The 27810-nt window shown below is 47.9% G+C and overlaps 1 protein-coding gene across 1 annotated transcript in view; it reads left to right on the forward strand.

Moving 5' to 3' along the window:
• CHD3 (chromodomain helicase DNA binding protein 3) overlaps positions 1–23311 on the forward strand; it is a 96477-nt gene extending 73166 nt beyond the window's left edge. The window contains exons 23-40 of the mRNA XM_073547040.1: positions 19–250; positions 2366–2532; positions 2613–2790; positions 2979–3044; positions 3115–3200; positions 3585–3718; positions 4491–4635; positions 4706–4871; positions 4948–5093; positions 13181–13325; positions 14050–14139; positions 14259–14411; positions 14765–14873; positions 15435–15567; positions 16214–16409; positions 17059–17222; positions 17369–17483; positions 22643–23311. Of these exons, the coding sequence (XP_073403141.1) occupies positions 19–250; positions 2366–2532; positions 2613–2790; positions 2979–3044; positions 3115–3200; positions 3585–3718; positions 4491–4635; positions 4706–4871; positions 4948–5093; positions 13181–13325; positions 14050–14139; positions 14259–14411; positions 14765–14873; positions 15435–15567; positions 16214–16409; positions 17059–17222; positions 17369–17483; positions 22643–22743 (2526 nt within the window). The 3' untranslated portion in view covers positions 22744–23311. The remainder of the gene's footprint in view (positions 1–18; positions 251–2365; positions 2533–2612; positions 2791–2978; positions 3045–3114; positions 3201–3584; positions 3719–4490; positions 4636–4705; positions 4872–4947; positions 5094–13180; positions 13326–14049; positions 14140–14258; positions 14412–14764; positions 14874–15434; positions 15568–16213; positions 16410–17058; positions 17223–17368; positions 17484–22642) is intronic.
• Positions 23312–27810: the final 4499 nt, after the last annotated feature.

Consider the following 27810-nt stretch of genomic DNA (forward strand, 5'->3'; position numbering starts at 1 on the left):
CTCGTTCCTCTTCTCTAGGCCTTCAGTAGGGCTCACCGGATAGGCCAAGCCAACAAAGTGATGATCTACAGATTTGTGACGCGGGCGTCCGTCGAAGAGCGTATTACACAGGTGGCCAAGAGGAAGATGATGTTGACCCATCTGGTGGTCAGACCAGGGCTCGGATCCAAGGCCGGATCGATGTCCAAGCAGGAGCTCGATGACATCCTGAAGTTCGGGACAGAAGAGCTATTCAAGGATGAGATAGAAGGTGACCGGGGGGGGGAGTGGCCTCGTACCACGTGAAGCACTGGGCAATGTCCGCAGGGGCTCCCCTGCTTATGATCCTGTGGTTTTTGCAATGCAATTTTTTTTTTTTTTTTTTTTTTTTTTAAACTTTTTTCCTAGTTTGGATTTTAGACATTTGCTGATGCCAAATTCATGATGGATTTTTTTTTCCCCATTGTTACACTCATGTTTTCAGTCCCAGTCATTTTTTGGGGGTGAAGTGGGGGGGGGGTGCTCGACAATTTGTGGTTTTCATCATCCATATGGTTTGAACTAATTTATTTATTTATTTTTTTTCTTGAAACTTTTGAAAAAAACTTTTGTCGCTGATTTACCAGTCATGGAGCGTATAAAAACCAGATAATGTATTTATATTTTTTTTATTTTACAATAATTTACTAGAAAAAAAATTGCGAAAGAGAACTGAAAAAAAAGAAAGCATCCTGGAATTTGTTAATTTTTTTAATGCTGTATTACCTCTGGAGCTGTGCGAGGTCTCCTTTTCTTTGTGCCGAGCTGTAGATTTTATTCCATTTTAATTATTTTTTTTACAATGTTTTGATCACTTTTTATAGAATTTTTTGTGGGAGATGCAGCAGCCAAAAAAAAAAAACATTTCCGGTGTTTCGACTTTTTTTTCTTTTATTTTTTTTTTATTTATTGTGTTTACCTGATGGGATAAATAATTTGAGATCTTCAAAAATTGCTTTAAAATTTCTTGGAAACCTTAGTAGAAATCTTTTTTTTTTTTTTTTCTCATCTGTAGTTTTTGAGGGGTTTTTTTTACGTTTCTTTTTTTTTCCTGAAGGGGATTTGATTTATAAAAAAAAAAAAAAAAAAAGGGCTGGTGGAAGAAATTGTATGCCTAATGTCCTTGTTTTTGCTAAGAAAAAAAAAGCTAGTGAATTTCTTCATTAATCAATTGAGTGAAAAAAAAAAAATTTTGGAAAAAATGATGGCACGAAAACAATGAGAAGAAAAAAAAAAAACCCGCTGTCTGAAACAACCAAAACAGGACAAAGAAAAACTTTTTCGTGAAGGATCTTTGGTACGTCTGGGTTTAAGAGACATTGTGTGCACCTAACCTAAGGGTATGTTCACATCGTTTCTTTTTGCAGAGTTTTTGTACCAGAAACTGAGAAGAACCTCTAAGGGTATATGCACACGTTGCGGATTTTTCCGTGCAGAATCCGCAGGTAAAATGACCTGCGGATTTCCTGCAGATTTTGTGCGGATTTCGCCTGCGTTTTTACACCTGCGGATTCCTATAATGGAAGAAGTGTAAAAACGCTGCGGAATCCGCTGCGTTTCTGCACAGAATTTTCCACAGCATGTGCACAGCGGTTTTTGTTTTGCATAGGTTTACATGGTACTGTACACCCCATGGGAAAACTGCTGCGGATCCGCAGCCAAATCCGCAACGTGTGCACATATCCTAAGTCTCTTGAGGAGCATTTAAAGAGCGTTTCTGCTCGGTTTCCATTTATATTTTTCCTCCTTCAAGACCTGTGTGAACATAACCTAAAACTCAATTTATGCACACACTGTCTAATCAAAAGACTCCAAAAAAAAAAAAAAAAAAAAATGCTTCACAAAAAAAAAAACTCCCCCAAAAAGGAGAGTTTCCAAAAGTGTCCGTCGAAGAGCGTATTACACAGGTGGCCAAGAGGAAGATGATGTTGACCCATCTGGTGGTCAGACCAGGGCTCGGATCCAAGGCCGGATCGATGTCCAAGCAGGAGCTCGATGACATCCTGAAGTTCGGGACAGAAGAGCTATTCAAGGATGAGATAGAAGGTGACCGGGGGGGGGGGGGAGTGGCCTCGTACCACGTGAAGCACTGGGCAATGTCCGCAGGGGCTCCCCTGCTTATGATCCTGTGGTTTTTGCAATGCAATGTTTAGATAATTATAGGGGTCCAGGCATTGAAGAAACACTAAAGTATGGTAATCAGTAGGAAGTGTCCACACCTGTCACCTGCTCCTCACCTCCACCTGCCCCGATCACACCTCTTTCATCCTGTGTCCTCAGTGATGCAGATATGGATAGGAGCTATATACACAAAACGGAAGCAGACTTATTTTTTCTCTCTGTCCAGGTGACAACAAGGAGGAGGACAGCAGCGTGATTCACTACGACAATGGCGCCATCGCCCGGCTCCTGGACCGCAACCAGGATGAGACGGAGGACACCGAAGTCCAGAACATGAACGAGTATCTCAGCTCCTTCAAAGTGGCACAGTATGTGGTGCGGGAAGAGGAGAAGGTGAGATGCGGCCTCCGGGGGGTGCTGCACCATCGCAACCCAGCAGGATTTTCTTCATGTTTTTCGCTTGCCGTTTTCAGCTGGAGGAGCTGGAACGGGAGGTGATAAAACAGGAGGAGAACGTGGACCCCGACTACTGGGAGAAGCTGCTGCGCCATCACTACGAGCAGCAGCAGGAGGACTTGGCACGTAACCTGGGCAAAGGCAAGAGGGTGAGGAAGCAAGTGAACTACAACGACGCCGCACAAGAGGACCAGGGTAAGAATCTGCTGGGCTGAAGCTAGATTCCAGCTCTGAAGTCTCAGCTGACCAGCCCGGATTCCATATTGATCGTGCTGCCTGTACTGAAACTCTGTGACATGCTATTAGGATAGGTTCTTATTATTCAAAGGAGTAAATATAAGACCTGCAACTCTGCTAACGCGGCACCTCATTCCTTCGTACAGATAACCAGTCTGAATACTCTGTGGGCTCGGAAGAGGAGGATGAAGATTTTGATGAGAGAACAGAAGGTGAGGGTAGTAGTAGGAATACCTCCGGGGGCCGTGTGGTCTCGTTCCTGACCTTTTTCTGTGCTCGCAGGTCGTAGGCAGTCTCGCCGTCAACTGCGCAATGAGAAGGACAAGCCACTGCCACCGCTGCTGGCCCGGGTCGGTGGCAATATAGAGGTGAGGACTCTGGGGGGGGAGATATTTACCTTTACGCCACGGTCACACATTGTGTTTTTGCAACGTGGTGTTTTTTAAGCACAAATTTTCAGCTGCATTTGACAGTACCAGCCAAGTCTGAGATTTCAAAAATCGTTCGCACAGACATATGGTCTCTCTTGCGTGACAATCGGGATGATTATACTAATGACACTTGGCTCACACTGTCCATGACTGTCCATGCTCTTTATGGGGGGAGCTGACTGTGCACGCGCTGTGTGGGGAGGAGCTGACTGTGCACGCGCTGTGTGGGGAGGAGCTGACTGCACGCGCTGTGTGTGGAGGAGCTGACTGCGCACGTGCAGTATGAGTGGGAGCCATGTACTAATCTGTGTCTCCTCATAGGTTCTGGGGTTCAACACACGGCAGCGGAAGGCCTTCCTGAACGCTGTGATGCGCTGGGGGATGCCTCCTCAGGACGCTTTCACCACACACTGGCTGGTGAGAGACTTGCGGGGCAAGTCGGAAAAAGAATTTAAGTAAGTGCACTTTCCCCTCAGATTTGTGAACCTACAGGATCATACATGTACACCTCACTCTTCATACTTACTGCTACAGACACACGCACTATATGACTGTTACTTGACTATATGCTCGCTCACATCCCCACACACATTCAGCATACACGCCTGTACCTGACCGTATGCCCCCCTCAAAACCCCCTACACATCGCATCTGTGTGCTCCCCTCACACATCATACATGGCTGCTACCTCACTGTATGCCCCCTCACAAACCCCAACACATCAAACATGCTGGTACCTGACCGTGCACTCCCTTCACACCCCCCCATGCATCATATATGACCGGTACTTGACCATGTGCTCCCTCAGACACCACACACACACATATCGTACCTGACCGTGTGTTTCCCTCACACACCCCACGCACCTAACAGCTACATATGTCCCATGTGATGATGTTCTTACTCATCTGATGCCGCTTGGTCACCCGTCTGTTTCCTGGTGGTGGTCCGAAGCCACGTACCTCCTCCCTCACACAGACTGACACTGATCTGCACCAGGTGACCATGGGGGATGGCAGAGCTGTGCCGTCATACTCTCCGCCTGGTGCAGGACACGTATCAGAGGTCTCCGTACCCTGACATCATAGAGGCTGAGCGGGCAGGATGCTGAGGCACGTCTGATGGGGGCATTGTGTACTGACATGTCTATGGATCTGCTGTTATAATCAGTGCCCAGTAGGGGGCAGCGCGGCATGGGGTATCCTCACCCAGGTCTTTTGTCTCTAGAGCCTACGTCTCTCTGTTCATGAGACATCTGTGTGAACCGGGCGCGGACGGCTCCGAGACCTTTGCAGACGGCGTCCCTCGGGAGGGGCTGTCCCGCCAGCAAGTGTTGACCCGTATCGGTGTCATGTCCCTGGTGAAGAAAAAGGTGAGTTCTGCTCCGTAGAAAACACAGGGATAAATGCAGCATATTTTAACCCTTTGTGTGCCCACATTAGGTGCAGGAGTTCGAGCATATTAATGGACGCTGGAGCATGCCCGAGCTAATGCCAGACCCCAGCCTGGAATCCAAGCTGTCATCACGGGCCTCTTCACCGACCATAAAGACCAGCACCACCACCCCGGACCCCAGCCTCACCAACACCCCCTGCACCTCCAAACCAGGTACAGGACCCTCTCTGCAGAGCTGACCCTCTAATAACGCGTCACCCCTTTCTCATCTCTCTAACTTATTTCACAGCCACTCCAGCACCCAGCGATCGAGCCGAGAACGGCGGGACCCCGACAGATAAAGAGGAGGCGGAGAGCAAAGAGCCAAAAGAGAAGGAGGTGAAGGGGGCGGAGAAGAGAGAGGTGGAGGGGGATCACACCGCGGGGAACGTGCGGGTAAGGCTGGAGTCACACTAACCTGCGCAAAATACGGTCCGTAGTTTACATGCGTAATATGGATGAATGACCCCTAAATAGTGCTCCGTAGGTCATCCGTAAGCCAGGTGAGGTCGCGTATTTTGCGCATGTCTGCATCCGTATGTAATCCGTGTGGCATCCGTATGCAATCCGTATGGCGAGATTTTCTCGCAGCCTTGCAAAATGGACATTTAACGGTTTTGAGGCCTGCAAACAATTTAAATCATTAGCCTGCACCCTATTTATACACTCTGAAACAGGTGGCTGCCTCCATTCTGTCCATTTGTGACCTTGCTTTCACGAGGTGTGTTGGTGTTCTTTGTGCAACATGGCAGAGGGTCTGAGAATCAATACAACTAAGCAGGTTCTCTTTACCTGGATTTTGTCACGGCGCTTTGGGCAACCTTACCCAGTGATAGTGGATCCGCAGAGGAGGAGACGCATGTGGGTACATCCACTTTTGAGGCAACGACTCACAAGAGGTCATTTTCACCGCCTCTATTCTTCTCTGCGGGAGCATCCGGAGAAATTTTACCAGTACTGTCGCATGAGCATTTCCACATTTGATCGACTCTTGGAGACAGTGCGCCCTGGGATAACCTTTCAGGACACAAGGCTGCGCAAAGCGATATCTGCAGAGGAGCGACTTCTACTCACAATACGGTATGTACTACACAAAGTTTAATGCCCTCATCTTACTCCAAATATGTTTCAACTGACACACCAGAATGTTAGATCTAATATGTACTGCATATCACTTAGTCATTGTGCCACCAAATATGTGTGTCTTATTCTATCTCAATTCCTACCAAGTTTGGTCGGCATGTAACTGATTTTTTTTGGACTTTAGGCATTCTAAACTTAACAACTTCTGTTGTTCTACAGCTTCCTGTCCACTGGCCTGTCTTATGCCGTCCTCCACCATGAGTTTCTCATTGGAAAGTCAACCATTTCAGGCATAGTGAGGTCTACATGTCCAGAAATCTGGACAAGACTCCATCAAGTGGTCATGCCCGAGCCCAGGATGGAAGACTGGTTGAGGATATCAAAGGACTTTGAGGAGGAATGCCAGTTTCCAAATTGTATTGGGGCCCTGGATGGCAAACATATCAGGGTGCGTAAGCCGCCGAACTCTGGCTCCCAATTCTTCAATTATAAACAATACTTTTCTGTTGTATTGTTGGCTCTGGTAGACCCTCAATACAAGTTTATAATTGTTGACATTGGGGCCTATGGAAGGACGGGAGACTTTAGAGTCTTCAATACTTCCATAATGGCTCGGCGGCTACGCACCAACCAGTTGGATCTACCACCACCACGCCAGCTACCAGGCTCCCCTGAAGAATCCGTACCTTATGTCCTTGTGGCAGATGAGGCCTTTCAGTTATCGCGCAATGTCATGAGGCCATATCCCCGGCGCAACCTTGACCACAGGCGCAGAATTTTTAACTTGCGCCTATCACGTGCTAGGCGACTGGTGGAGTGTTCATTTGGGATTCTTTGTGCCAAATGGCGGGTACTCCAGTCTGCCATTCAGTTGAGTGAGCAAAATGTGAATGAAGTCGTGAAAGCCTGTGTTCTGCATAACTTCACCAGGATACATGATTGTTCCTCCTCTGATGGTGTTGTGCATAGGCCGGACAATGTACGCAGGGTGAGACCACCTATGAACCCTCAACGTAGACCGCTCTCTGGCCTAAAAGTGTGTGATATTTTCACTAATTACTTTATCTCGCCTGAGGGGGGCAACTTCTTGGCAAGAGCATGCTGTGTCTATGTTATAATTTTTTTCTTTAATTGTGTCTAAATATATATTACTCAAGCCCTTATGATTCTATGAGTGTTTCATTGCATTGGTTTGTGTCTGTTAGTATGTTGTGAGGGATTGTGAAAAATCACACAGACGTTAACTAGAGTAGACAAATTTTTAGTTTTGCCTTTTTTTTTTTTTTTGGTTTGCTTAAAGGCAAACATAATATTGCCATAAGAACATTTTGGCAATGAGCAAAATGACCCTTTGTGCCTTCTTTAACTTTTTTGAAAAGTAACATTACATAACAAAACACAAAAAAAGATTAGGCAATAACAACATTGCTGCATGACAAGATTAAACTAGATTTGCCAAAAAAGGTGAGCTCCATCACCAAAATAAAGGCTACAAGATAACACTCACATTTCCTCATAATGTTTTCCAATCATAGAAAGATTCCACCATGACAGGCAAGGCTACCTCACAGCTTTCAGACAGATATTACCTGTCTGTAGAACAGAGAATATTTAACCATGCTATACTGGAAAGGATGAACATACAAAAATCACTTGTTAAGACATAGAGAGAGCATGATATTCTGAATGCTGGTCGCCTTGAATAGTTTTACTAGAGATTGCCACCAAAAAAGGTGACTACTTCACTAAGGCCAGCATGCCTTTCCTAGGCCTTAGCAAGTGAGTAGTGTATTTTCATCCTTTCATTTTACAGTATAGCGCGTTGAAATATTCTCTTTTGTACACACATGTAATATCTGTCTGAAAGGCGTGAGGTAGCGTTGCCTGTCATGATGGATTGTTTCATATGTTTGGAAAACATTGTTTAAAAATGAGAATGTTAAATTCTGTACAAAATGTTGGTGATGGAGAACACCTGTTTTTTCCTTTCTATTTGGAGCACTAGTTAAAACCCACTGGACATCTCCCGCCATCAGAATCATAAATCCTCATAGGTTGGGGAAGGGGAACGTGGAAGAACAGCCTGTGGGTGCTGCTGGACACTGTGGCCAACATCGCCCTGTGTGGGGCCATACTGTTGCCCATGATGCTGGAATTGTCCTGCCTCCTGGGACTGTTGGGAATACTGGCCAGAGTAATGATGATGGTGAGGGGCTTCTTGTTGGCTCTGGTAGGCACGTGGCTCATTCCCACCAAGATAGCCAGATTGTCCCCAACCAGGTTGGGACCAGCCTCCAACACTGGGTGGGTACAAGAAGCCATATTGGTAGGGTTGGCTTGAGGCTGACATTTGGGGCTGCGGAATAGAAGGTTGGGGAGGAAGGGGTTGAGGTGTTGGCCCACGTATTAGGGGCTGTTCAGACCCTGCTTGAGCAAGCATCTGTGTGGATGGTCTCATGCGCATTAGATTTCGTGGTGAGAGCTGCCACCTCTACAGAAATTCAAAAACCTTATATGGGGTATTGGGGGGGTGCTTGCATCAAGCAGGATCTGATAACATCCCCTAATACAGAGCCGGACCTCACGGGTAAGGGCACGGAGATAAAGGGTGAGGCTACGTGCATAGGCCTCCTCCCCATCATCTGTAGTTACTCTAGACAAATAATTGAGCACCCCTGTGTCCACATTGGTCCTGCTCTCTTGAATAGTGACCTGGCGCCTTCTTGTTCACCGTGATGTAAGAGGAGCCTGTGGGGATCCCCTGATATGGCCAGTTGGGCTCAAGTTGCCCGGCTCTTCCAGGATGGGTGATGGGGCAGCAGCAGACCGTCCTGGTGGTGTTGTGTGTAGGCCAGCCATTGTGTTGTCCTGTGATGCCTCATCTTCAGCCATCCTTCTTGTAGGGGGAGAAGATGGGCTAGCCACCTCATCCCCTACAGGATCTATAATGGGCTCTGCCTCTGAGGCCGTTCCTCGATCCGTAAGGTTGGATTGAGTTCTGTTATGAAATAGAACAGAGGCAAAAATGCATCAATATTTTTGGCCCTGTAAAGTATTTGTGTAATGTGGTGTGAGGTATCTACTTACGGTCTCAGATCCAGAATTGGGGCGAAGAAGGACAGCCGGTCATAGTATATGTACTTCCTTTTTACATATCCAGCATCCCCGCTCCTGGACCGCTGCTGGCATTCCCGGCGGAACTGGTCCCGGATGCTTCGCCAGCGTTTCATCACATCTTCCACTGCAATGTGACAGGAAATATTGTCAAATTCACATATTTGAGAGGTCACATTTTCTACCAGTAGTCTAGCCATCGGGCCTTCTGGGGTGTGCTTTCTACCCATGGTGGCATATGTAAATGGGCAGATACACAGGGTCTCATTAGCTACACTTAAAATAATTTGTTTGGCTAGGAGGATGAGGAGCTTGTGGCCTGGCCCAAATTATGGCTGTGTGAAGCCACGTGTCACATCCAAATGTAACGGCCTCATGAGGCTAAAAGTACATGCACAGGAAGGGGGGTGCTGATTCTAGATTCCTTTTTTCTTGCGCGCTAAGGTTAATGATGTTTTGCGTTGCACTTACGAATTTTATGCTGCTCATCACGTGGTCGGTCACCAAAGTCATGGTACATCTGGCGACAGATTCGCCTCCATGACGCCTCCTTTCTTGTCCGGTTAGCATAATTTGCATCGCATGGGTCCCATATTTCAGGACGCTCCTGCACCAGGACAATGAGCATCTCCACATTTATGTACGTGGACGCCATGCTGCTGCTGTACTCCGTGGAGGCGTACTTTCTGGATGTCTGGAGCGCTTTTTGAGCTCATTTGCATGTCTAGGTTTCCTGATGATGGATTAGCCCATTTCCTGTCACCAGCCAAAAGACCTGCGTATTGCTCGCAGGTCACATGTGTGGTCCGTGTGTAATCCGTATTTTTTGCGCACCCATAGACTTGCATTGGCGTAGTACGCTGACAATCGCAGCATGCTGCGATTGGCAAGGAGCGTAGGATACGGATGAGAAATATACGCCTGGTGCGAGTGACCCCATAGAAAATCATTTGTCCGTGTCTAATGCGTGCTTTTAGCGCCTCTCACTCGGCCGTATTCCTCGCCAGTGTGACTTCGGCCTCACCCTTATCGGATTCGGGAGGGGTGTCAGGGACGTAATAGGCAACCATCCTCCCCAAATCAGTCTCCAATAAAACGTCAGTGGGCAGGTTTTCGGATACTCCCACTTCCCTCACCCCGCTTCCAGCACCCCAATCAAGAAATACCCAGGCCACTGGCAAGGGACAGCGGGTACCCCCGATCCCGGTGACAGTCAGGGTTTTCCCCTCAAAAAACTCTTCAGGGGCCGCCAGTCCAGGACGGATGAGGGTTCTTTCAGCCCCGGTGTCCTTGAGGCCTGTAGCAAAATGGGCCCCCACCTGGACGTGCTGAACGTTGTCATCAATCCTCCCAACCACACCTCCCACCAAAAGAACAAAGGCGTTGGGCCCAGAGGCCTTGGCTGGGGGGGTCTTCTGCTTTTCCGGACAGGTGGCACTGACATGACTAGTCCGTCTTCAGTTGTAACACTGGCGACTGTCAATAGTAGGCCTGGTGTTGGCAACAGGGACAGGGCCTCCGGAAGGATGGCTGGCAGGGGCACTGGGGCTGGTTGCAGGCTTACCCCCTCTCCTCCAGCTGGCGGTGACTGGCCTCCGAGTCTCTGGCTTCTGGTTGGCCTCATAGTTGTCGGCGATCTGTGCAGCTTTGTCCGCATTCGCTGGTTCCCCGTCCAGGATGAACTGTCGGACCTCAGCTGGGCAGAGATGCAGGAACTGGTCTTTGATCATAAGGTCCCGTAGCAGCTCAAAGGAATCAACGGACAGTCCATGGATCCACTGGTCAAAGTGGGTCCTGAGTCCTTGCACCACATCACTATAGCTATCGTGTAGGCCACGTTGGAGGTTCCGGAACTTCTTTCGGTATACCTCAGGTGTCAGCTGGTATTTGGCGATCAGGGCCTGCTTGATGACATCATAGTTATCTTCGTCTGGCCGGAGAAAAGCAAACGCCTCCAGAGCTTTGCCTTTTAGCCCTGGGGTCAAGTACCTGGCCCATTGGTCTGGATGCAGCTGGTACTGTCTGCAGGCTTTCTCAAAGGCCTGCAGAAACATGTCCAAGTCCCCATCCTTTTCCATCACGGGAAAATGCTCTGGCCGGGGCTTCGCACGGAGCGCTGTTGGGCTCACTGCTCCGGGTTGTGGAGGGTGTTTCCCTCAGCCGGGCCAGCTGCAGTTCATGGGCTCTCTGAGCTTGGGCCTCCCGCTCAGCTCTCTGCTCTTCTCGAGCTTGCTGGATCAGCTGCAGACGTCCAACATGGTCTTCGGCAGGGAGCTGCTGTAGGGCCATTTGCAGATAGCGGTCCATGACTTCCTGGCTGCCGGTCAGGCCGACCTGCACCAGCTGGACCTCCGTGGCTGCACCATCAGCACTTGTGCTGCCTTCCGTGCCCTGGCTCTCCTCCCATTGTACCAGAGCCACGACCAACTGGGCTTTGGTCATGTCGGCGGCGTCAATCTGGTTTGCCGTGCACAGGGCCCTGAGGGAGTCCTTGTTAAGCTGCTTATAATGTGCTTCTCCCCGCGTAGCCATGGTTGCCAAATAAAAGATAAAGAGGAGGGAGGGGATACTTGCAAGTACAGATAGTTGTCTCAGGACTAGTAAACACTGAGTCTGTTCTCCAAGACCTATGACGCAGGGCCCCGCAGGAACCGTGCAGGCTTTTAGAGAGGAATGAATGCTCAAACCAGATCACTAATGCTCTATTATTATCCCACCGCGCTGCCACCAATATGTCACAGACCCGCCACTGACACCGGTATGTCACGGACGGAGGGATGCGACGCACACTGCCAACACACGGCTATCACAGGCGCAGGGGGGGCTTATCTTAGTTATCCCACCGCTGGCACCATGTGATAACAAAAACAGCAAGCTAGTCTTGCCCTAACAATTTATTGCAGGGGGGTTATTTTGGTTGTCCCACCACTGCACACAATACTTCACGAAACTTTTCAGTTCCACTTTGGAACTCGCAGCTCTCCGGCGCCCCCCTTACCCTCAGGGCAGTCCCTTACCCTCAGGGCAGTCAGGGAACTACACCTGGGATAATTGGTTACCGGCCGGCTGTTTCAATGAGGTCTGGCCACCCGGCACGCTGCAGTGAGGGAATTATTAAATGCTCTGGCCGCAGCCACCCAATAGCTTATAAAATCCCTTCCGTCACTCTCAGCAGTACCCAGGGCCCAGATCACACTTTGCCGCCACCAGCTCCAGAGTTTCTCTGATTAAGTTACAAGCTTAATAGAGGGGTTCGAAGCCAACCCAATTCAGTAGCAATTATCTTAAAGGCACGTGTTTGTTTGTAGAGCAAGAAGACAGACTAATAAAGTTATAATTTATTCCCCAAAAGGGGGGCAGTGATTACACAGATAAAAGATGTTACAAAGATGAGACATTAGGTATGTACAATGCAAATATAAAATAAATGGGATTAACATAGAAAATCAACACTTACAGTTGCTTAATGGTCTTTAGGCTAACCATGTGGGAAGGCGGGGCCACACGTTGCCCTGCATCTGGGGTCCTTTTGGCATTAAACCTCCAGCTCGAATGACCAATTTTATGGAGGGAATGCCTTATAGCTTTGGGTTTGTGACATCACAAAAGGGGCGGTCTAGGAATGTTCCTCCCCCTGCTCTAGGAGTTACAATTCTGACTACAAAACTTATGACTATATCTCGCAGAGGATACCTCGTATAAACAGGCACATGGTATCATTCTATTTAGCCTGTCGCAGCAATAATTAAATACCAAACATGCAGTAATTATGTCACACTGTTTAGGAGAAATCCATTTCTCAGTTTCTGTGGGTGCTGGAACCGTGAAAATTATGGGCCAGAACGTTGGTTTCGTGTCCTACGCGGATATGTGATTTTTATATCTGTCGTGTATCGTTTTCGCAATCCAGTCTCTTTAATATTACCCATACTTATATCCAGCCGCATGGTGCTTCAAACAAAGACATTCTTCCCCCTTATCTTAATTAACATTCCTTAGCTGTGGAGCGGAGAATGTTTGCACAGGAAGCATCTGGTGTAGGATTACAAGCAGGCACATAGCTGCAGTGTGAGTGTAAGTTGTGGGTGAAAAGAAGAGGGGTTGCAGCTATGTGACAGGATGGCTCTCATCTGTAGTGTAAGAATCAGGGAACCTTAAGTCATACCTTATAGTCATATCTTACTTATCATTACAATGGGAAACTAAAAGTTAACACTAAAGGAAGAATCGAGAGGCTAATGAGTCAGGGGGTTTCATTCACATTCTGCCTTTTACTCGTTTTGCAGACCCCCACTCCTCAGGATACAGCGAGTCCACCTGCCAGCATTGCTCCAGAAACAAGCGACGAGAAACTGATGCCAGAAACGTCCGATCAGTCACAAGGGAGACAAGAGTCAGGGTCTCGGACCCCGGTGGTGGAAGACCGGAGCGGTGGGTATATACTGCTAGTGTAGGATAATGGGAAAGATGCCCTGCAACCTGCTATTGTCTGCCGGCATCCCTAGCTCCTCTTTCAAGTTAGTTGGCTTTATCGCAGCACTGTATGTGCATGCGGTGTTGTATGGATGCGTTGCATGGGTCTGCAGTGTTATGTGGGTCTGCGGTGTATGTATGTGTTGCATTATATGGATCCGCAATGTTGTTTGGGTCTATGGCGTTGGATGGGTGCGTTGAATTTGTATGGGTCCGCAACGTTGTATGTGTCCGCGGCGTTATAGGGGTCTATGGTGTTCTATGGATGCGTTGCACTCTATGGGCACGCGATATTGTATGGGTACATTTGCTTTGTATGGGTCCGGGATGTTGTTGTATAGATGCATTGCGTATTATGGATCCACGTTGTTGTATGGATGTGTTGCATTATATGGATCTGAGATGTTGTGTGGGTCCGTGGCATTGGATGGGTGCGCAGTGTTGTATTGGATGCATTGTATTAAATCGGTCTGCGGCGTTGGTGCGTAGTGTTGTATGGAAGCATTGCATTATATGGGTCCATGATGTTGGATAGGTGTGTGCGGCATTGAATAGATGCTTTGCGTTCATGCCTACAGATCAGAACAGACGCCAGGGATTCCAGCAGGGAGGCAGAGATCACCAGGCTCCTGTCATACCAGGGATCTCCATTCATATTAGATATGTCATTCTCATCCATTAGCTCCCCAGACAGAGAAACCACAAGATGGCGCCACCGAGAAGGACGTAACAGCAGAAAGGCAGGACCCCGCGCAGGGAGAAGTGCCGAGGGGTGAGTTTTCCAGAGTCCAGTCCATGTTGGTCTTCCTAGTAGTGATGGCTTCCAGCCTTCAGCTTGTGTTTGTCGTGGTGGTGGTGATGACACATGCCGGTTGTCCTGTGACTTCTTAGGACCCGAGGACGTCAAGTTCCAGAGGGAAACGCTAAAAGAGCTGAAGACCAACAATCAGCGTGACGAGACGAGGAACAGCAACGGGAGGAAGGAGGAGAGCCGACCCGAGAGGGTGCGCTTCATGTTTAACATCGCAGACGGCGGCTTCACAGGTAAACGTTGGGAATACGTCCACGTCTGCATCCCTCATTGGTCCTGTGCATCTATAATGATCTGGATTCGGTCTACAGCTTCCTTGCATAGCCATGTGTCTCGGGGGTTAACAGTCACGTTACTTCAGTCCATATGCCCCTTTCCTAATGTCTGTCTATAGGGGGCTCTTGGATAAGTGCGACTACAGTATTCAGGTTTGTAGTCTGTTACTATAGAGACACATAGCTAGGCATGGGAGCTGCATACTGAGGCTGTTCGATGTATTAGGACAATTATAGAAAAGTGTCCACACCCGCAGTTGAAGGTCTGATCCGAGACATTGATGTGTGTGTTTTGTTTCTCACTCTCTCAGAGCTTCACACCTTGTGGCAGAACGAGGAGCGGGCAGCCATCTGCTCTGGCCGGCTGAATGAGATCTGGCACAGGCGCCACGATTATTGGTTACTGGCCGGAGTCGTCATGTATCCTTTTATCTTAAGGCAATTTTAATTATAGTAAATGTGCAGGTTCAAATCCCATACAGAAGACTTAAAAGGAATCTTTCAGTAGGGTTTTACTATGTACTCTTGACAGCAGCATGATGTAGGGGCAGAGACCCATATTCCAGCTATATATCACTTATTAGGCTGTGTTCTCTAATTACAATACTATCAGTGTTTTATTAGCAGGAGATTATCACTGCAGGGACTAGGTGTCACATGCAGACCAGTCGAGCTAGTCTGTGTAACTCCGCCCCCACCACTGATTGGCAGATTGCTGACAGTGAACACAGGAAGCTGCTAACCTGTGCTGTGGGCGGAGTTATACACAGCTCAGTATTTTGACCATCAAACTTTTAATTATACCGAGAAACCCTGCAGTGCCGCCAGCTCCTCCCTACAAACTGGAAGTGTTGTCATAGGAACACAAAACTGGGGAAGCCTAAGCTTTGGGATGGAAATTTCCACCAGAAATCTACTAACCCCCATTATCAGTTGTTTCTCAGAGTGGTCTTGTTACACTTTTCCTTAGCCCCATCTCAGACATGGATACGCGCGATGGCAGGACCTACAAAACGACCCTCGCTTTGCGATGATTAATGAACCGTTCAAATCTGAAACCAACAAAGGGAACTTCCTGGAAATGAAGAACAAGTTCCTAGCCAGAAGATTTAAGGTACGAGTTACAGTTATGAGTGCAGCTCTGGAGAATAATACAGGATGTAACTCAGGATCAGTAATGTAATGTATGTACACAGTGACTGCACCTGGAGAATAATACAGGATGTAACTCAGGATCAGTAATGTAATGTATGTACACAGTGACTGCACCAGCAGAATAGAGAGTGCAGCTCTGGTGTATAATACAGGATGTAACTCAGGATCAGTAATGTAATATATGTACACAGTGACTGCACCAGCAGAATAGTGAGTGCAGCTCTGGGGTATAATACAGGAGGTAACTCAGGATCAGTAATGTAATGTATGTACACAGTGACTGCACCAGCAGAATAGAGAGTGCAGCTCTGGTGTATAATACAGGATGTAACTCAGGATCAGTAATGTAATATATGTACACAGTGACTGCACCAGCAGAATAGTGAGTGCAGCTCTGGGGTATAATACAGGAGGTAACTCAGGATCAGTAATGTAATGTTTGTACATGGTGACTGCACCAGCAGAATAGTGAGTGCAGCTCTGAAGTATAATACAGAATATATCCTATAGTACCATGATTTGGGAGGTGGACATAGGAGGATCAGCTGTAGATAATCCACATTGTGATCTCTTCCTCTCATCAATATTCCTGTTTTCTCTGACAGCTCCTGGAGCAGGCGCTGGTGATTGAGGAGCAGCTGCGCCGTGCTGCCTATCTGAACATGACCCAGGACCCGTCCCATCCAGCGATGGCCCTGAATGCTCGCTTCTCGGAAGTGGAGTGTCTGGCGGAGAGTCACCAACACTTGTCCAAGGAATCGCTGGCGGGAAACAAACCGGCCAACGCAGTCCTCCATAAAGGTAAACCGAAGGAAGGTAGGAGGAACAGAGGAAAGGAGAGAAGGTGAAGCGGGCAGGGAGGGTCACTGCACCTATTGACGCATAACATGTAGGTACGTTCCGAGCTCTTCCTGTCTGGAGACATCCGTTGCTGCCATATTGGGACCTCGGAGCAGCACGTACAATATAGGGCTGAAAGTAGCACGACAGGCCATTTTTTTTTTTTTTTTTTTTCTTATGACCATTCGACTTTGTACTCTAATCACATCCAAAGCTGCATTGAGCGTTCCACTGATTTCCTGTAACGTCCTCAGGCTGGATCTCGCAGCGATCTGTGACAGCTGCCTGCCCTGTAGATCTCATCTGTCATCTGCATATTAGTCCTTGTGCAGCTTTGGATTTGATTGGAGCATAAAATACGATTTCCACATTGACATCTGCAATGACCATTGGCTGGCAGACAAAGGGTTAAAGGGTTATTTGTGAACGATCGTCGTAGACAAGGGGTTCTGCATCCACCTCCAGTGCAGGAGTTGCAACTCTCAGCCAAGCTGCAGCTAGAAGGGCATTCTGTGAGTTGTAGTCCTCAAACTACTGGTGAGGGAGGAGGGGTCTTGGGTCTTATTTCTTGGGGATCTGGTTTCAGTGTCTGAGCTCTCGCTCTATTCAGTGTTGAACCAGCTGGAGGAGCTGTTGAGCGACATGAAGGCGGATGTGACGCGCCTGCCGGCCTCCCTCGCACGCATCCCGCCCATCGCAGCCCGACTGCAGATGTCCGAGCGCAGCATCCTGAGCCGACTGGCAAGCAAAGGGAGCGAGAGCGTCACTCCTCCGGTGAGAGACCAGGGTTATAGCCTGTGGGCGAGCGGGAAGGATTGGTGGGGCTGTCGGGGGGGGGGGATTTCAGGGATAGAGGGCTGATGTCAGGATATGATCTGTGTTTGTCACGCAATTCCACTAAATTCTCTCTACCCTCCCAGGTTTTTCCCCCTGGTCCTTACACTACGCCTCCTCTCTTCGGAGGACATTTTCCGAGCAACCCTCCACATACTGGGACAAATTATAATCAAATGCCCCTAGGGTCCTTCCTGTCAGGTAAGAAGACGGCCATCTTTGTCCTCTCCTTTCAGTCTCGTCTTACTGTTCTTTGTACCTCGTCTGTGTACATCAACTCCTACTGGATGTTCTGTTTTTACTGTCTGGTGTGTTTGTAGCAGCAAATAGTCCCCTCTTCCCTCTGATTTCCATAGTAAATATTGCTCTTAATCTGCACCTTAGTAGACACACGGCTCCAGTTTAATGTCATCTGCTATTTTGAGGTCTAGCCAAAGATTTTCAATGATGTTCACATCAGGGGACTGTGAAAACCTTCAGCTTGCGCCTTTTGAATTCGTCCATTGTGGATTGTGACGTGTGTTTAGGCTCATTATCCATTTGTAGATGCCATCCTCGTCCTCTTTTCACCTTCAGCTTTTTTACAGATGGGGTTATGTTTGTATCAAGAATTTGTTGAAATTTAATTGAATCCATTCTTCCCTCTACCTATGAAATGTTCCCTGTGCCATTTGACTGCAACACAATCCCAAAGGACGATTGATCCATACCCAGCTTAATCGTTGGAGAGATGTTCCTGAAATTCTGTGCCTTTTTTTTTTCTCCATACATACCTTAGATGATTGTGGCCAAAGAGTTCTACTTTCTCTATCTTTTCATTGGGGGACACAGGAACCATGGGTGTATGCTGCTGCCATTAGGAGGCTGACACTGTGCACAAAAAAAAGTTACCACCTCCTCTGCAGTGTACACCCCACCGACTGGCACTAGGATATTCAGTTTAGCTTAGTGTCAGTAGGAGGTGGATACACAAGTCTTCTGCTAGACCCATATCTACCTCAGTGTGCATCATTTCTTTTCAGTTGGATCTTATTACTCCAGAGGGATACAGAGTGAACAGTCACAACTGTACTCCCAAGTAGAGACTGAGTACCGCGTGTACTGCCACACTGTATCCTCATATGTCTAGCCGGCAGGACCCCAATCCCTAACACAGAAGAGTGTTTAGGTGATCCAAACATTGATCCTGGCCCCTGTCTCCTACCCACTTACACACCAGAGCCTGTCGGTTTCAGGAGGCATGGACGTTCCACATTCCCAAGAGGCTTGGACGTCCAATGAAAGTCTGGATGGAGAGGTAAATCTCTCTCTTTTCTCTCAGTTAGGTGCCCAGAGGTGTCTGTAATGAAGATCCGGACAAAAAAGATGATAAAGAAGAAGGAAAACGGAAGGATGAAGATAATGTAAAGATGGAGGAAGATGACAGAAGAAGGTGAATGAGTTCTACTGCCCCCCCCCCCCCAGTTGTTTGTTTGTTAGAGGGTTGTTAGTTAGGGGGAGTCTTCTGTTTCCCCTATCTTTTATTCAGTGTGTCTAGTACAGTGGCCTTTCTTTTAGATCTAGGCCGCTTTTGATCTATAGGGGGCCTGGCTTCCCCTTCATTCTGGGTTACTTGACAGGCAGTCCGAGCTTCCGCGCCTCCCTCCCCTGTCTCCGGGGCCTCATTTATAAGTTTAGGCACCGGCTTCTGCATGGTCTAACTCCAGCAGTTAGCTCCGCCCCCTTATCGGCATGTTCGGGCAGCCTTTTTTCCCACCCGGCGATAGCACGCCTTCGACCCTACACCTTGGATGTGCAGGGTTTCTTTCTCTCTTTCTTCTCCTCCCGCCGGGTCCCGAAAGGTAGATCCCTGCAGAGATGCTCTCTCATCTCCACGATTATCCTGGAGCTCTCTACAGTCTGGAAGCAGACCTCAGGACCTGCCTCTTCCTGTGAGTAGCTTGCACTGCAGACTGACACTCTCCTCTGCAATCTCCTTTTGTCCCCTGACCTCCTGGCACCAGTTAGTGGGTCTGCTTATCATCATGCCTAACCCTAAAAGAGAGCTCTCTCGCGCTCCTGCCTCCTCTTCTTCTTCCTCTGGGCTACCCCTCTGTCGCAGTCAAGTTATGGACCACACCAAGGTATCGCAGTCCCTGGTGTCCATCCTTGACAGATTTTCCCTTCCTACCTCTGCTGTTATTAGTGGATCGCAGGGGCCATAATAGATCTAGGCGCGTGCGTCGTTCTAGTTCTTCCTCCAGCTCCTCCTGACCTCTGCCGACGGACATCTTTTTCCCGGTCCTCTTCCCTGGAGTCTGCCATGGCAGTTTCGGATGTACTGTCCAAGGATTTACTCAGAGGTGGACTCTCACCGAACCTCTAATAGGAGAGCCATGGTCCAGAGCCTCATTGTGGCTGTCAACCAGACATTTAACAATAAGGATACCGCTACAGAACCTGCAAAACAGGCGGTTTCGTTTAGACTGTCGACACCAGCTCCTAAGGTCTTTGCCCCTCATAGAGAATTTGAGGAGGTACTTTCCAAGGAACTGGAAAAGTCTACCAGCCGCTTTCACAGAGGGAAGCGCCTCAGCATCCTATATCCCTTGTCCCCTGAGCTCACTGCTAACTGGATCACTTCTCCGACTGTGGACCCTCCGGTTTCCAGACTTTCCACCAATACAGTCATCCCTCTTCCGGATGGAACATCTCTCAAGGACACCAATGACAGGCTCATAGAGTCCTTTGCAAGGTCAGCCTATGAAGCGGCCGCCTCTTCATTGTTCCTTGCCTTTGCCTCCACCTGGGTGGCAAAGTCGATAACGGCATGGGCTACTCAGCTCAGTCAGGGCATTCTTTCTGGAGACTGACCTGAGGAATTGGCAGACCTCGCTGACCAAATTGCTCATGCAAGGAAGTACATGGCATCTGCTCCCTGGACTGTGCTGCTCGAGCGTCCAGCAATATAGTGGCTATCCGAAGACCATTTGGCTAAAAGTGTGGCAGGCGGACTTATCCTCAAAGTCCCTTACCAACTTGCCTTTCCAGGGCTCCCATCTGTTTGGCTCGAAGTTGGACTAAATTATTAAGGAGGCCACCAGAGGGACGAGTTCTCTCTTTCGTCAGGCCAAACTTCGCTGTTCTCCTTTGTCACGTGAGTTTCGGTACTTCCAACGTTTCCCTTTAACGGAGGAGTTGTCCTACCAAGAGAAACCACAAGCTCGCCAGAATAGGAAACAGGTTTCCTTTAAGTTTTCCGAGCGTTTCCTTGACGCAAGGAGTAGACCCCCCCCCCCCACCGGGACCAGTTCTGGTAGACTTTCCTCCATGTGACTCGTTATGGATCTAAGATTACTGAACGGAGGAGTCAGTCTTTGTCTTCTCAGGATGGAATCTCTTCGTTCAGTAATTGCTTCCTGGGAAGCCTTTATCCATGTCTTAATTTCTTCAGAGCATCAGAGATTTCTGCGTTTTGCGACGGGCGGGTCCATTTTCAATTTGTCGCCTTCCCTTTCAGGCTTTCGACCACTCCCAGAGTTTTCGCAAACACTGTGACAGTAGTTTTTGCACATTTTGCGGATCACAGGTTCAGTGCTCTTCCCGTACCTCGCGAACGTTCACATCATGGCTCTACCCGTCATTCTTTATTTCCTTCCTTTTCATCTGGCTCGGACTCGTCCTTCTCTCATCAGGTTACCTGGTCAGGGAGACGTGCGTCTATCCGGCTAAGGCCGCCCCCCCCTTCTTTTTTGGAACACTGGCTCGTGCGTATAGAAGTCCCCCGGCCTCCAGGTCAACGATTGCTCGCTGGATACGGACGGGAAGTGGAGGATTACCGGGTCAGAGCAGAGCGCCTTCTCTTGAGATTAAGGCACACTCTACCTCAGCAGTGTGCGCCTTCTGGTGGTACTCATAGGTACTCTGCCCTGCAGCTCTGCAGAGCGATAATCTGTCCTCCAACCACGTTTGCAAAATATTTCAGGGTCCATGCCTACGCTTCAGCAAATGCCAGCTTAGGTAGAAAGACCTTGCAGGCGGCAGCGGTAAGTTCTTTGACTTGAATGGAGTTTTCTGCTGTTCCCTCCTCATGGGTACTGCTTTGGGATGTCCCACAGTTTCCTGTGTCCCCTAATGAAGCGAAAGAGAAAACAGCATTTTTTTGGCTACTCACTGTAAAATCTGTTTCTCTGAGCCTTCATTGGGGGACACAGCACCCTCCCAAGCTTAACAGCTCTGTTTAGTGTATTATATTGTTACAGTTTGAGTTTGTTTTCTTTCTCTTGTATTTGTTGCTTCTCCTGCTGCTTTTTTAATGATTGAATATCCTAGTGCCGGTCGGTGGGGTGTACACTGCGGAGGAGGAGCTAACTTTTTTGTGCATAGTGTCAGCCTCCTAGTGGCAGCAGCATACACCCATGGTTTCCTGTGTCCCCCCCAATGAAGGTTCCAAGAAACAGATTTTACAGTGAGTAGCCAAAAAATCCTGTTAACTTTGTTGGACCACAAGACTTGTTTTCAAAATGCATCAAACATGTTTAGATGTTCTTTCGCATACTTCTGACACTGAATTTTATGGTGAGGACATAGGAGAGGTTTTCTTCTGATGACTCTGCCATGAAGGCCATATTTGTGCAGTTGTCTTTGAACAGTTTAACAATGTACCACAACTCCAGAGTCTGCTAAATCTTTCTGAAGGTCCATTGCAGTCAAGCGGGGATTCTGATTTGTCTCTCTAACAATCCTACCAGCAGCTCTCACTGACATTTTGCTTGGTCATCCAGAAGTTATCTTGTCCTCCACTGTTCCTGGTAACTACCATTTCTTAATTACATTTTTGAACCGAGGAAAGGGTAACTTGAAAACACTTTGCTCTCTTCTTATAATCTTCTTCTACTTAAAGCTGGGAAATTTGCATCACCTGTTCTTCTTGGGATGTGCACTTATAGATTCAGACTGAAAGCAGCAAAACCATAAAGGAAGGAATATGGAAAGGAGCAGTGAAGGAATAGTAGAAGTCTGACTGTTGGGACCAATATTGATCCCAAGAATAGGGGGTCTCAAAATACCATGTGTTGATGGAGTGGGGGAGACCACATGCTGCCACCACTGCTCTATTTGCTGTCTTATGGTCACACACTTTGTTTTTTTTTTCTTTTTAGACCCCTGTTCTTGGGCTCAGTGTGGGTCAAAATCGATACGTGACAACCCCTTTAATTATAGTACTGTGATCTGAGTATAGGGGCAGCAGAATTGTGAATGTAGCTCTGGATTTGTCTCAGTTAAGTCTGCATGTATAGCACTGGATAATCTTGCACATTTACCTTGATATATTTTTTTTTTTTTTTTTTTTTTTTTTTTTTTATATTTTATTTCGGCAGCTTCTAACGGGCCTCCCATCCTGGTAAAGAAGGAGCGGGAGATGGATCTAATGGAACGGAAAGACGGACGATCCGGAGAGGTGATCTGTATCGATGACTAACTGCTTTCCCCTCCCGCCTGGTGTTTTGCTATTGAATGGGAAAGCCTTGTGCAAGTCCGGGGGAAGCAGTGACCGACGCACCCGTCCAGAAATGCCACGCCCCTATCGGGTTGTCGCCCATATTCCCACTTTTGCACCGGCATAAAACAACGATGCCTACAATGAATCCTTTCCCATCCCTGCAAGGTGGCATGGACGATGGATGAGCTCCCGATGATGTGAGGAAGGTGAACTGGGATCTGCGTCCCCTTCTTCCCTGCACCTCCGCCCCGAGGGCATCACCGGCAGCAGTAAGCTTGCTCCCTCCGCAAGAATGAGCAGTGGTCTCCGATAGAGCTTAAAGTCTGTCGTCAGTCTCTGTTCCTTTCGTCCTCTTGCCGATGGCCTGCCTTCCCCCCGGTGTCCTCTGTTCTTGCTAATGATGTATACCATGTATATATACGATACACATACACACATCGCTTTCCGTATACCTCTGCCTTGGCCTCGCAACGCCACACGTGGTTGTTCTTATTTCATGGTTCGCTTTTGTCTCCTGATGTACATATAAATTATACTTTTTATTTCAGCCCGTTGGGGTACACAGAGTATTTCTTTGTCTGTGTGTTTGATGAGCGCGTTTTGGGACCTACGGTATGTCTCATCTAACGAATCATTACTAGAAAGTTACAGGCCAGATGAATGGAAATTCACTAAAAAGGGATAGGAGGGAGATGCGGCTGAAGCCTTTTTTTTTTTTTTTTTTTTTTATACTCTGAAAACAGATAACACATTGAAATGGTGAAATCCTGGCTCCTATAACCATTAAGAGTCATAATATCCAGGTACAAACTTTGCCTATATAAGCGATTAAAAAACCGAAGATTCCTCGGGGTCCTATTATAAAACCTCCTACTGCTAGAGACGAGTGAACTGATTCACAAGCCCCTTGTCTAGTGGTCAGGTCACTAGTCTGTGTCTCCTAATGGCATAATAAAGCCGGTACCTTACATTTACTTGTCTGCGCACTGACACTGGATGATCGCTCGTCGCTCACAGTGTAACATGGAGATTTGATAGAGACCTGCTGCAAAAAAGGGGCAGGATTTAAATCACAAGCCCGGCCCTTAACCATTTGTTTTGGTAAATTTTTGTGCTTTCCCAAAGTAAAGAATCTCGTACACCAGTAATAACCGGATTACTTACCGGTAATACTCTTTTGTAGAGTCCACGACAGCACCCACTGAGGGGATCCGCCCCTAGGAACAGGAAACCTACAGAGAGATAAATAGGGCGGTCCCCCTCACTCCCTCAGTTTGGATTACAGAGAACAACGGAGGAACTGCCAAACATGTTTTAGTCCATTTGTTTAGACAATTCATCCATCCATATTATATATACTGTATATGTGTGTGTGTGTGTGTGTGTGTGTGTGTGTGTATATATATATATATATATATATATATATATATATATATATACTTGCTAAAGTTATCTACATATTAATTTTTAATTCCAACCTCCACCACCAAGAAGAACCACTTGTGAAATCTTACGGGCGGGAAGTGAGCGGGTGCTGTCGTGGACTCTACAAGAGAGTATTTCCGGTAAGTAATCCGGTTTTTCCTCTTCGCCACGACAGCACTCACTGAGAGATTTTCAGAGATAATCACCTGGGAGGGCACACCGTGTTAAGGACCGATCTACCAAAGGTCAAATCCTCTGTAGAGGGCAAATCTAGTCTATAGTGACTATAGAGGGTAGATGGAGAAGACCAGGTTGCAGCCTTAAATATATGCTCAATTGGGACGTTCGCCCTCTCGGCCCAGGAGGATGATATGGCTCTGGTAGAGTGCGCCTTAATACCCTGTGGAGGGTCTTCTCCTTTTGCCGAATAAGTCATCGTGATCGCATCTCTGATCCATCTGGACAGCGTGCCTCTCGTAACTCTAGCCCCTTTCTTGTTTCCCTGGAAGGAGACAAAAAGAGACCTACTCTGCCTCCAGGGGCCTGTCCTATCTAGGTAGGCTAGCACTGCTCTCTTTACGTCCAAGGTGTGATATTTAACCTCCTCTTGTGTTGTTGGGTTCTCATAGAAGGAGGGTAGGCAGATCTCTTGAGAACTATGAAACTTAGTAGCCCGTTTGGGAAGATAAGACGGGTCCGTTCTCAATACTAGTCTGTCCTGGGTTACTGACGGGAACGGGGGATCTACCGATAGGGCGTGGAGATCGCTTACTCTTCTTGCCGATACTAAGGCTACCAGCAGGACAGTTTTTAATGAAAGGCATTTCATTGATGCTGAATTCATTGGCTCGAACGGGGCCTGCGTGAAGGCATCCAAGACGAGGCTAAGGTCCCATGTTGTAACTGAGGAATGTGGACTGGATCTGACCGCTGAAATGAACCGGGTCACCCACTTATTACTTGCCACATTGTGGTTAAACAAGGCTCCTAGGGCCGACTCATGGACCTTTCACTGAGAGCCTCAATTCTCGGCCTCTCTGAAGGAATTCTAGAATGGCTGTAATGGGTGCTTCATCGGACAATCCTGCTGGGTGAAAGGCCAGGAATTTCCTCCACACCTTAGTGTGTAGATCCTTGTGGATTCCTTCCTACTTTGTAGAAGGGTGTTAATCACGTTGTTTGAGAAGCCTCTCTGCTTCAATAGCTCCCTTTCAAATTCCAGGCCGCTAGGCGCAGGGCTTTGACCTGTGGATGGTAACAGGGTCCCTGAGAGGGAAGTTCCTGGTGTAGCGGCAGAATCCATGGGTCGGTTATTGACATGGCTCTCAGCCATGAGAACAACGGCCTCTTTGGCCAAAGCGGGGCTATCAAGATGACCCTCGCCTTATCTTCCTGACCACTGTTGGTAACAGAACCATTGGAGGGAAGGCATAGGCTTGCCCGAATGTCCAGGATGCTTGGAGGGCATGTAGTATGTCTGGGTTGTCTGCTCTGTAGAGAGAAGTGAACCTTTCTACGCGCCTGTTGGCTCTGGTCGCGAACAGGTCTATCTCCGGTCTGCCCCATCTTGCAGCTATCATCTCGAAGATGTGCCGGCTGAGGACCCACTCGCCCTGATATAAGGTTTGGCGGCTGAGGTAGTCTGCCCGAGAATTGTCCACTCCTCTTATATGGAGTGCAGATAAGGAGTGGAGATGCACCTCGGCCATCTCTAAGATTTTTTTCTGCGATAGACATCAATGGTCCTGATCGCGTGCCTCCTTGCCGGTTTATGTATGCCACTGCCGTGGTATTGTCTGATTGGATCCTCACGTGGGTTCCTCTTACCTGCGGGAGGAATTCAGATATAGCATAAAAAATTGCTGTTCCTTTATATTAGAGGAGCTTTCTGTTTTATGCTCCAACCACTGGCCTTGCACCATCTCCTCTAGATGGGCCCCCCACCCTAAGGGGCTAGCGTCCGTGGTAACTACCCTAGAGGGAGTAACCCACCATTGAACCCCCTTTGACAAATTATTAAGGTCTAACCACCAATCTAGGGAGTTAATTACTTCAGGCGATAGGGATATCCTTCCCTCAACCGTCCTCCCCGTCTGTCTCCTGCAAAATAGCCCACTGCAATTTTCTGGAGTGGAATTGGGGCCCACTGCACTGCCGGAATGCATGATATTAGGATCCCCAACAACGACATACCCTGTCTTAATGATATTGTGGGTTTCTCAGTAATTCTCCGTATCTAATTAACTATGGCCTGCGCCTTTAGTGTCTGGTAAAAAGCATTTCTGACTTACGGAGTCTACTTGGAGGCCCAGGAATGTTTGACAGGTTACCGGTTGCAGCCTGGACTTCCCCCAGTTGATCAGCTAGCCTAGTGTCTGTAGGGATGAGACAATATCAACTATTCTTTTTTGACATTGGGAGACCGAATTTCCTACTATGAGTAGGTTGTCCAAGTAGGGGACCACTAGGGTGTCATTCAGCCTCATATATGACATCACCTCCAGCATCAATTTGGTAAACACTCGAGTCGCCATAGACAGCCCGAACGGCATCGCCGTAAACTGGAAATGTTGAATCCGACCTCTGAACCAGACTGCTACCCGCAAGAACTTCTGGTGGCCTCGGTGTATGGGGAGATGGTAATAGGTCCAAGACTGCCATATAGCACCTGAGGAACAAAAGTTTTATTGCTGAACATATTGTCTCCATTTTAAATGGTCTCAGCCTCAAGAATGTATTAAGCTTTTTTAAATTTATTATCGTCCTAAAGGACCCATCTGGTTTAGGGATTAAAAACAGGGGAGAATAGAAGACCATTCCTTTTTCATCCTCTGGGACGTTTATCAGAACACTCTTGGCTAACAGTGCTGCAATCTCCATCTCCAATGCTTCCTGCTGCGTTTGAGACTTCATCGAAGTCAATAGGAAGGAGTTCGGTGGGTGCCGAACAAAATCTAGCTCTAGGCCTGATGAAACGATATTAATGGCCCAGGGGTTGGATGTAATTTTCTCCCATTGGCGACTGAATTTTAACAGCCTGCCACCTACCGGTGAACTGGTGCTATCGGAATCTGTCCCCTGGCCTGAAGGGACGCTTCCCAAATAGGTTTCCTCTCTGTTTGGGATCCTTACTGCCCCAGCGGTCCTGAGGTTTGAAATCCTTCTTTTTCCCATACGGAGGCTTTATGAAGGCTCTCGTGTTGAAGGGAATATACGGGTTAGGGAAACCTTTCTTCCTCTCACCCGCCTTGGTTAGGATCTCGTCCAGCTCCGTGCCAAATAGGTACTTACCCTGGCAGGGTATAGCACAAAGCTTAGTCTTGCCGGCCTGAATTGGTTAGCCCTGCTGCTCTAGCAGATAGTCTGGAGGAGTCGGACAGGAATGCCGCTGCCCCTTTAATCAGGGGAATAGAGGAAATGAGCTTGTTTCTAGATACTCCACTTTTAATCTTTCCTTCTAGGTCATCCAACCATATCAACATCGACCTTGCTGCGCATGTGGCTGCTATTGCTGGCTTAAAGGCTGCCGTGCACACCTCCCAAGATCGTTTAAGGAAGGTATCTGTCTTACGATCCAACGAATCAGCCAGTGTCCCTGAATCTTCCACCGGCAGGGAAGAT

The sequence above is a fragment of the Dendrobates tinctorius genome, unplaced genomic scaffold (assembly GCF_039654945.1).
Source record: "Dendrobates tinctorius isolate UK_male_01 unplaced genomic scaffold, ASM3965494v1 ptg000151l, whole genome shotgun sequence".
Classification (NCBI taxonomy): domain Eukaryota; kingdom Metazoa; phylum Chordata; class Amphibia; order Anura; family Dendrobatidae; genus Dendrobates; species Dendrobates tinctorius.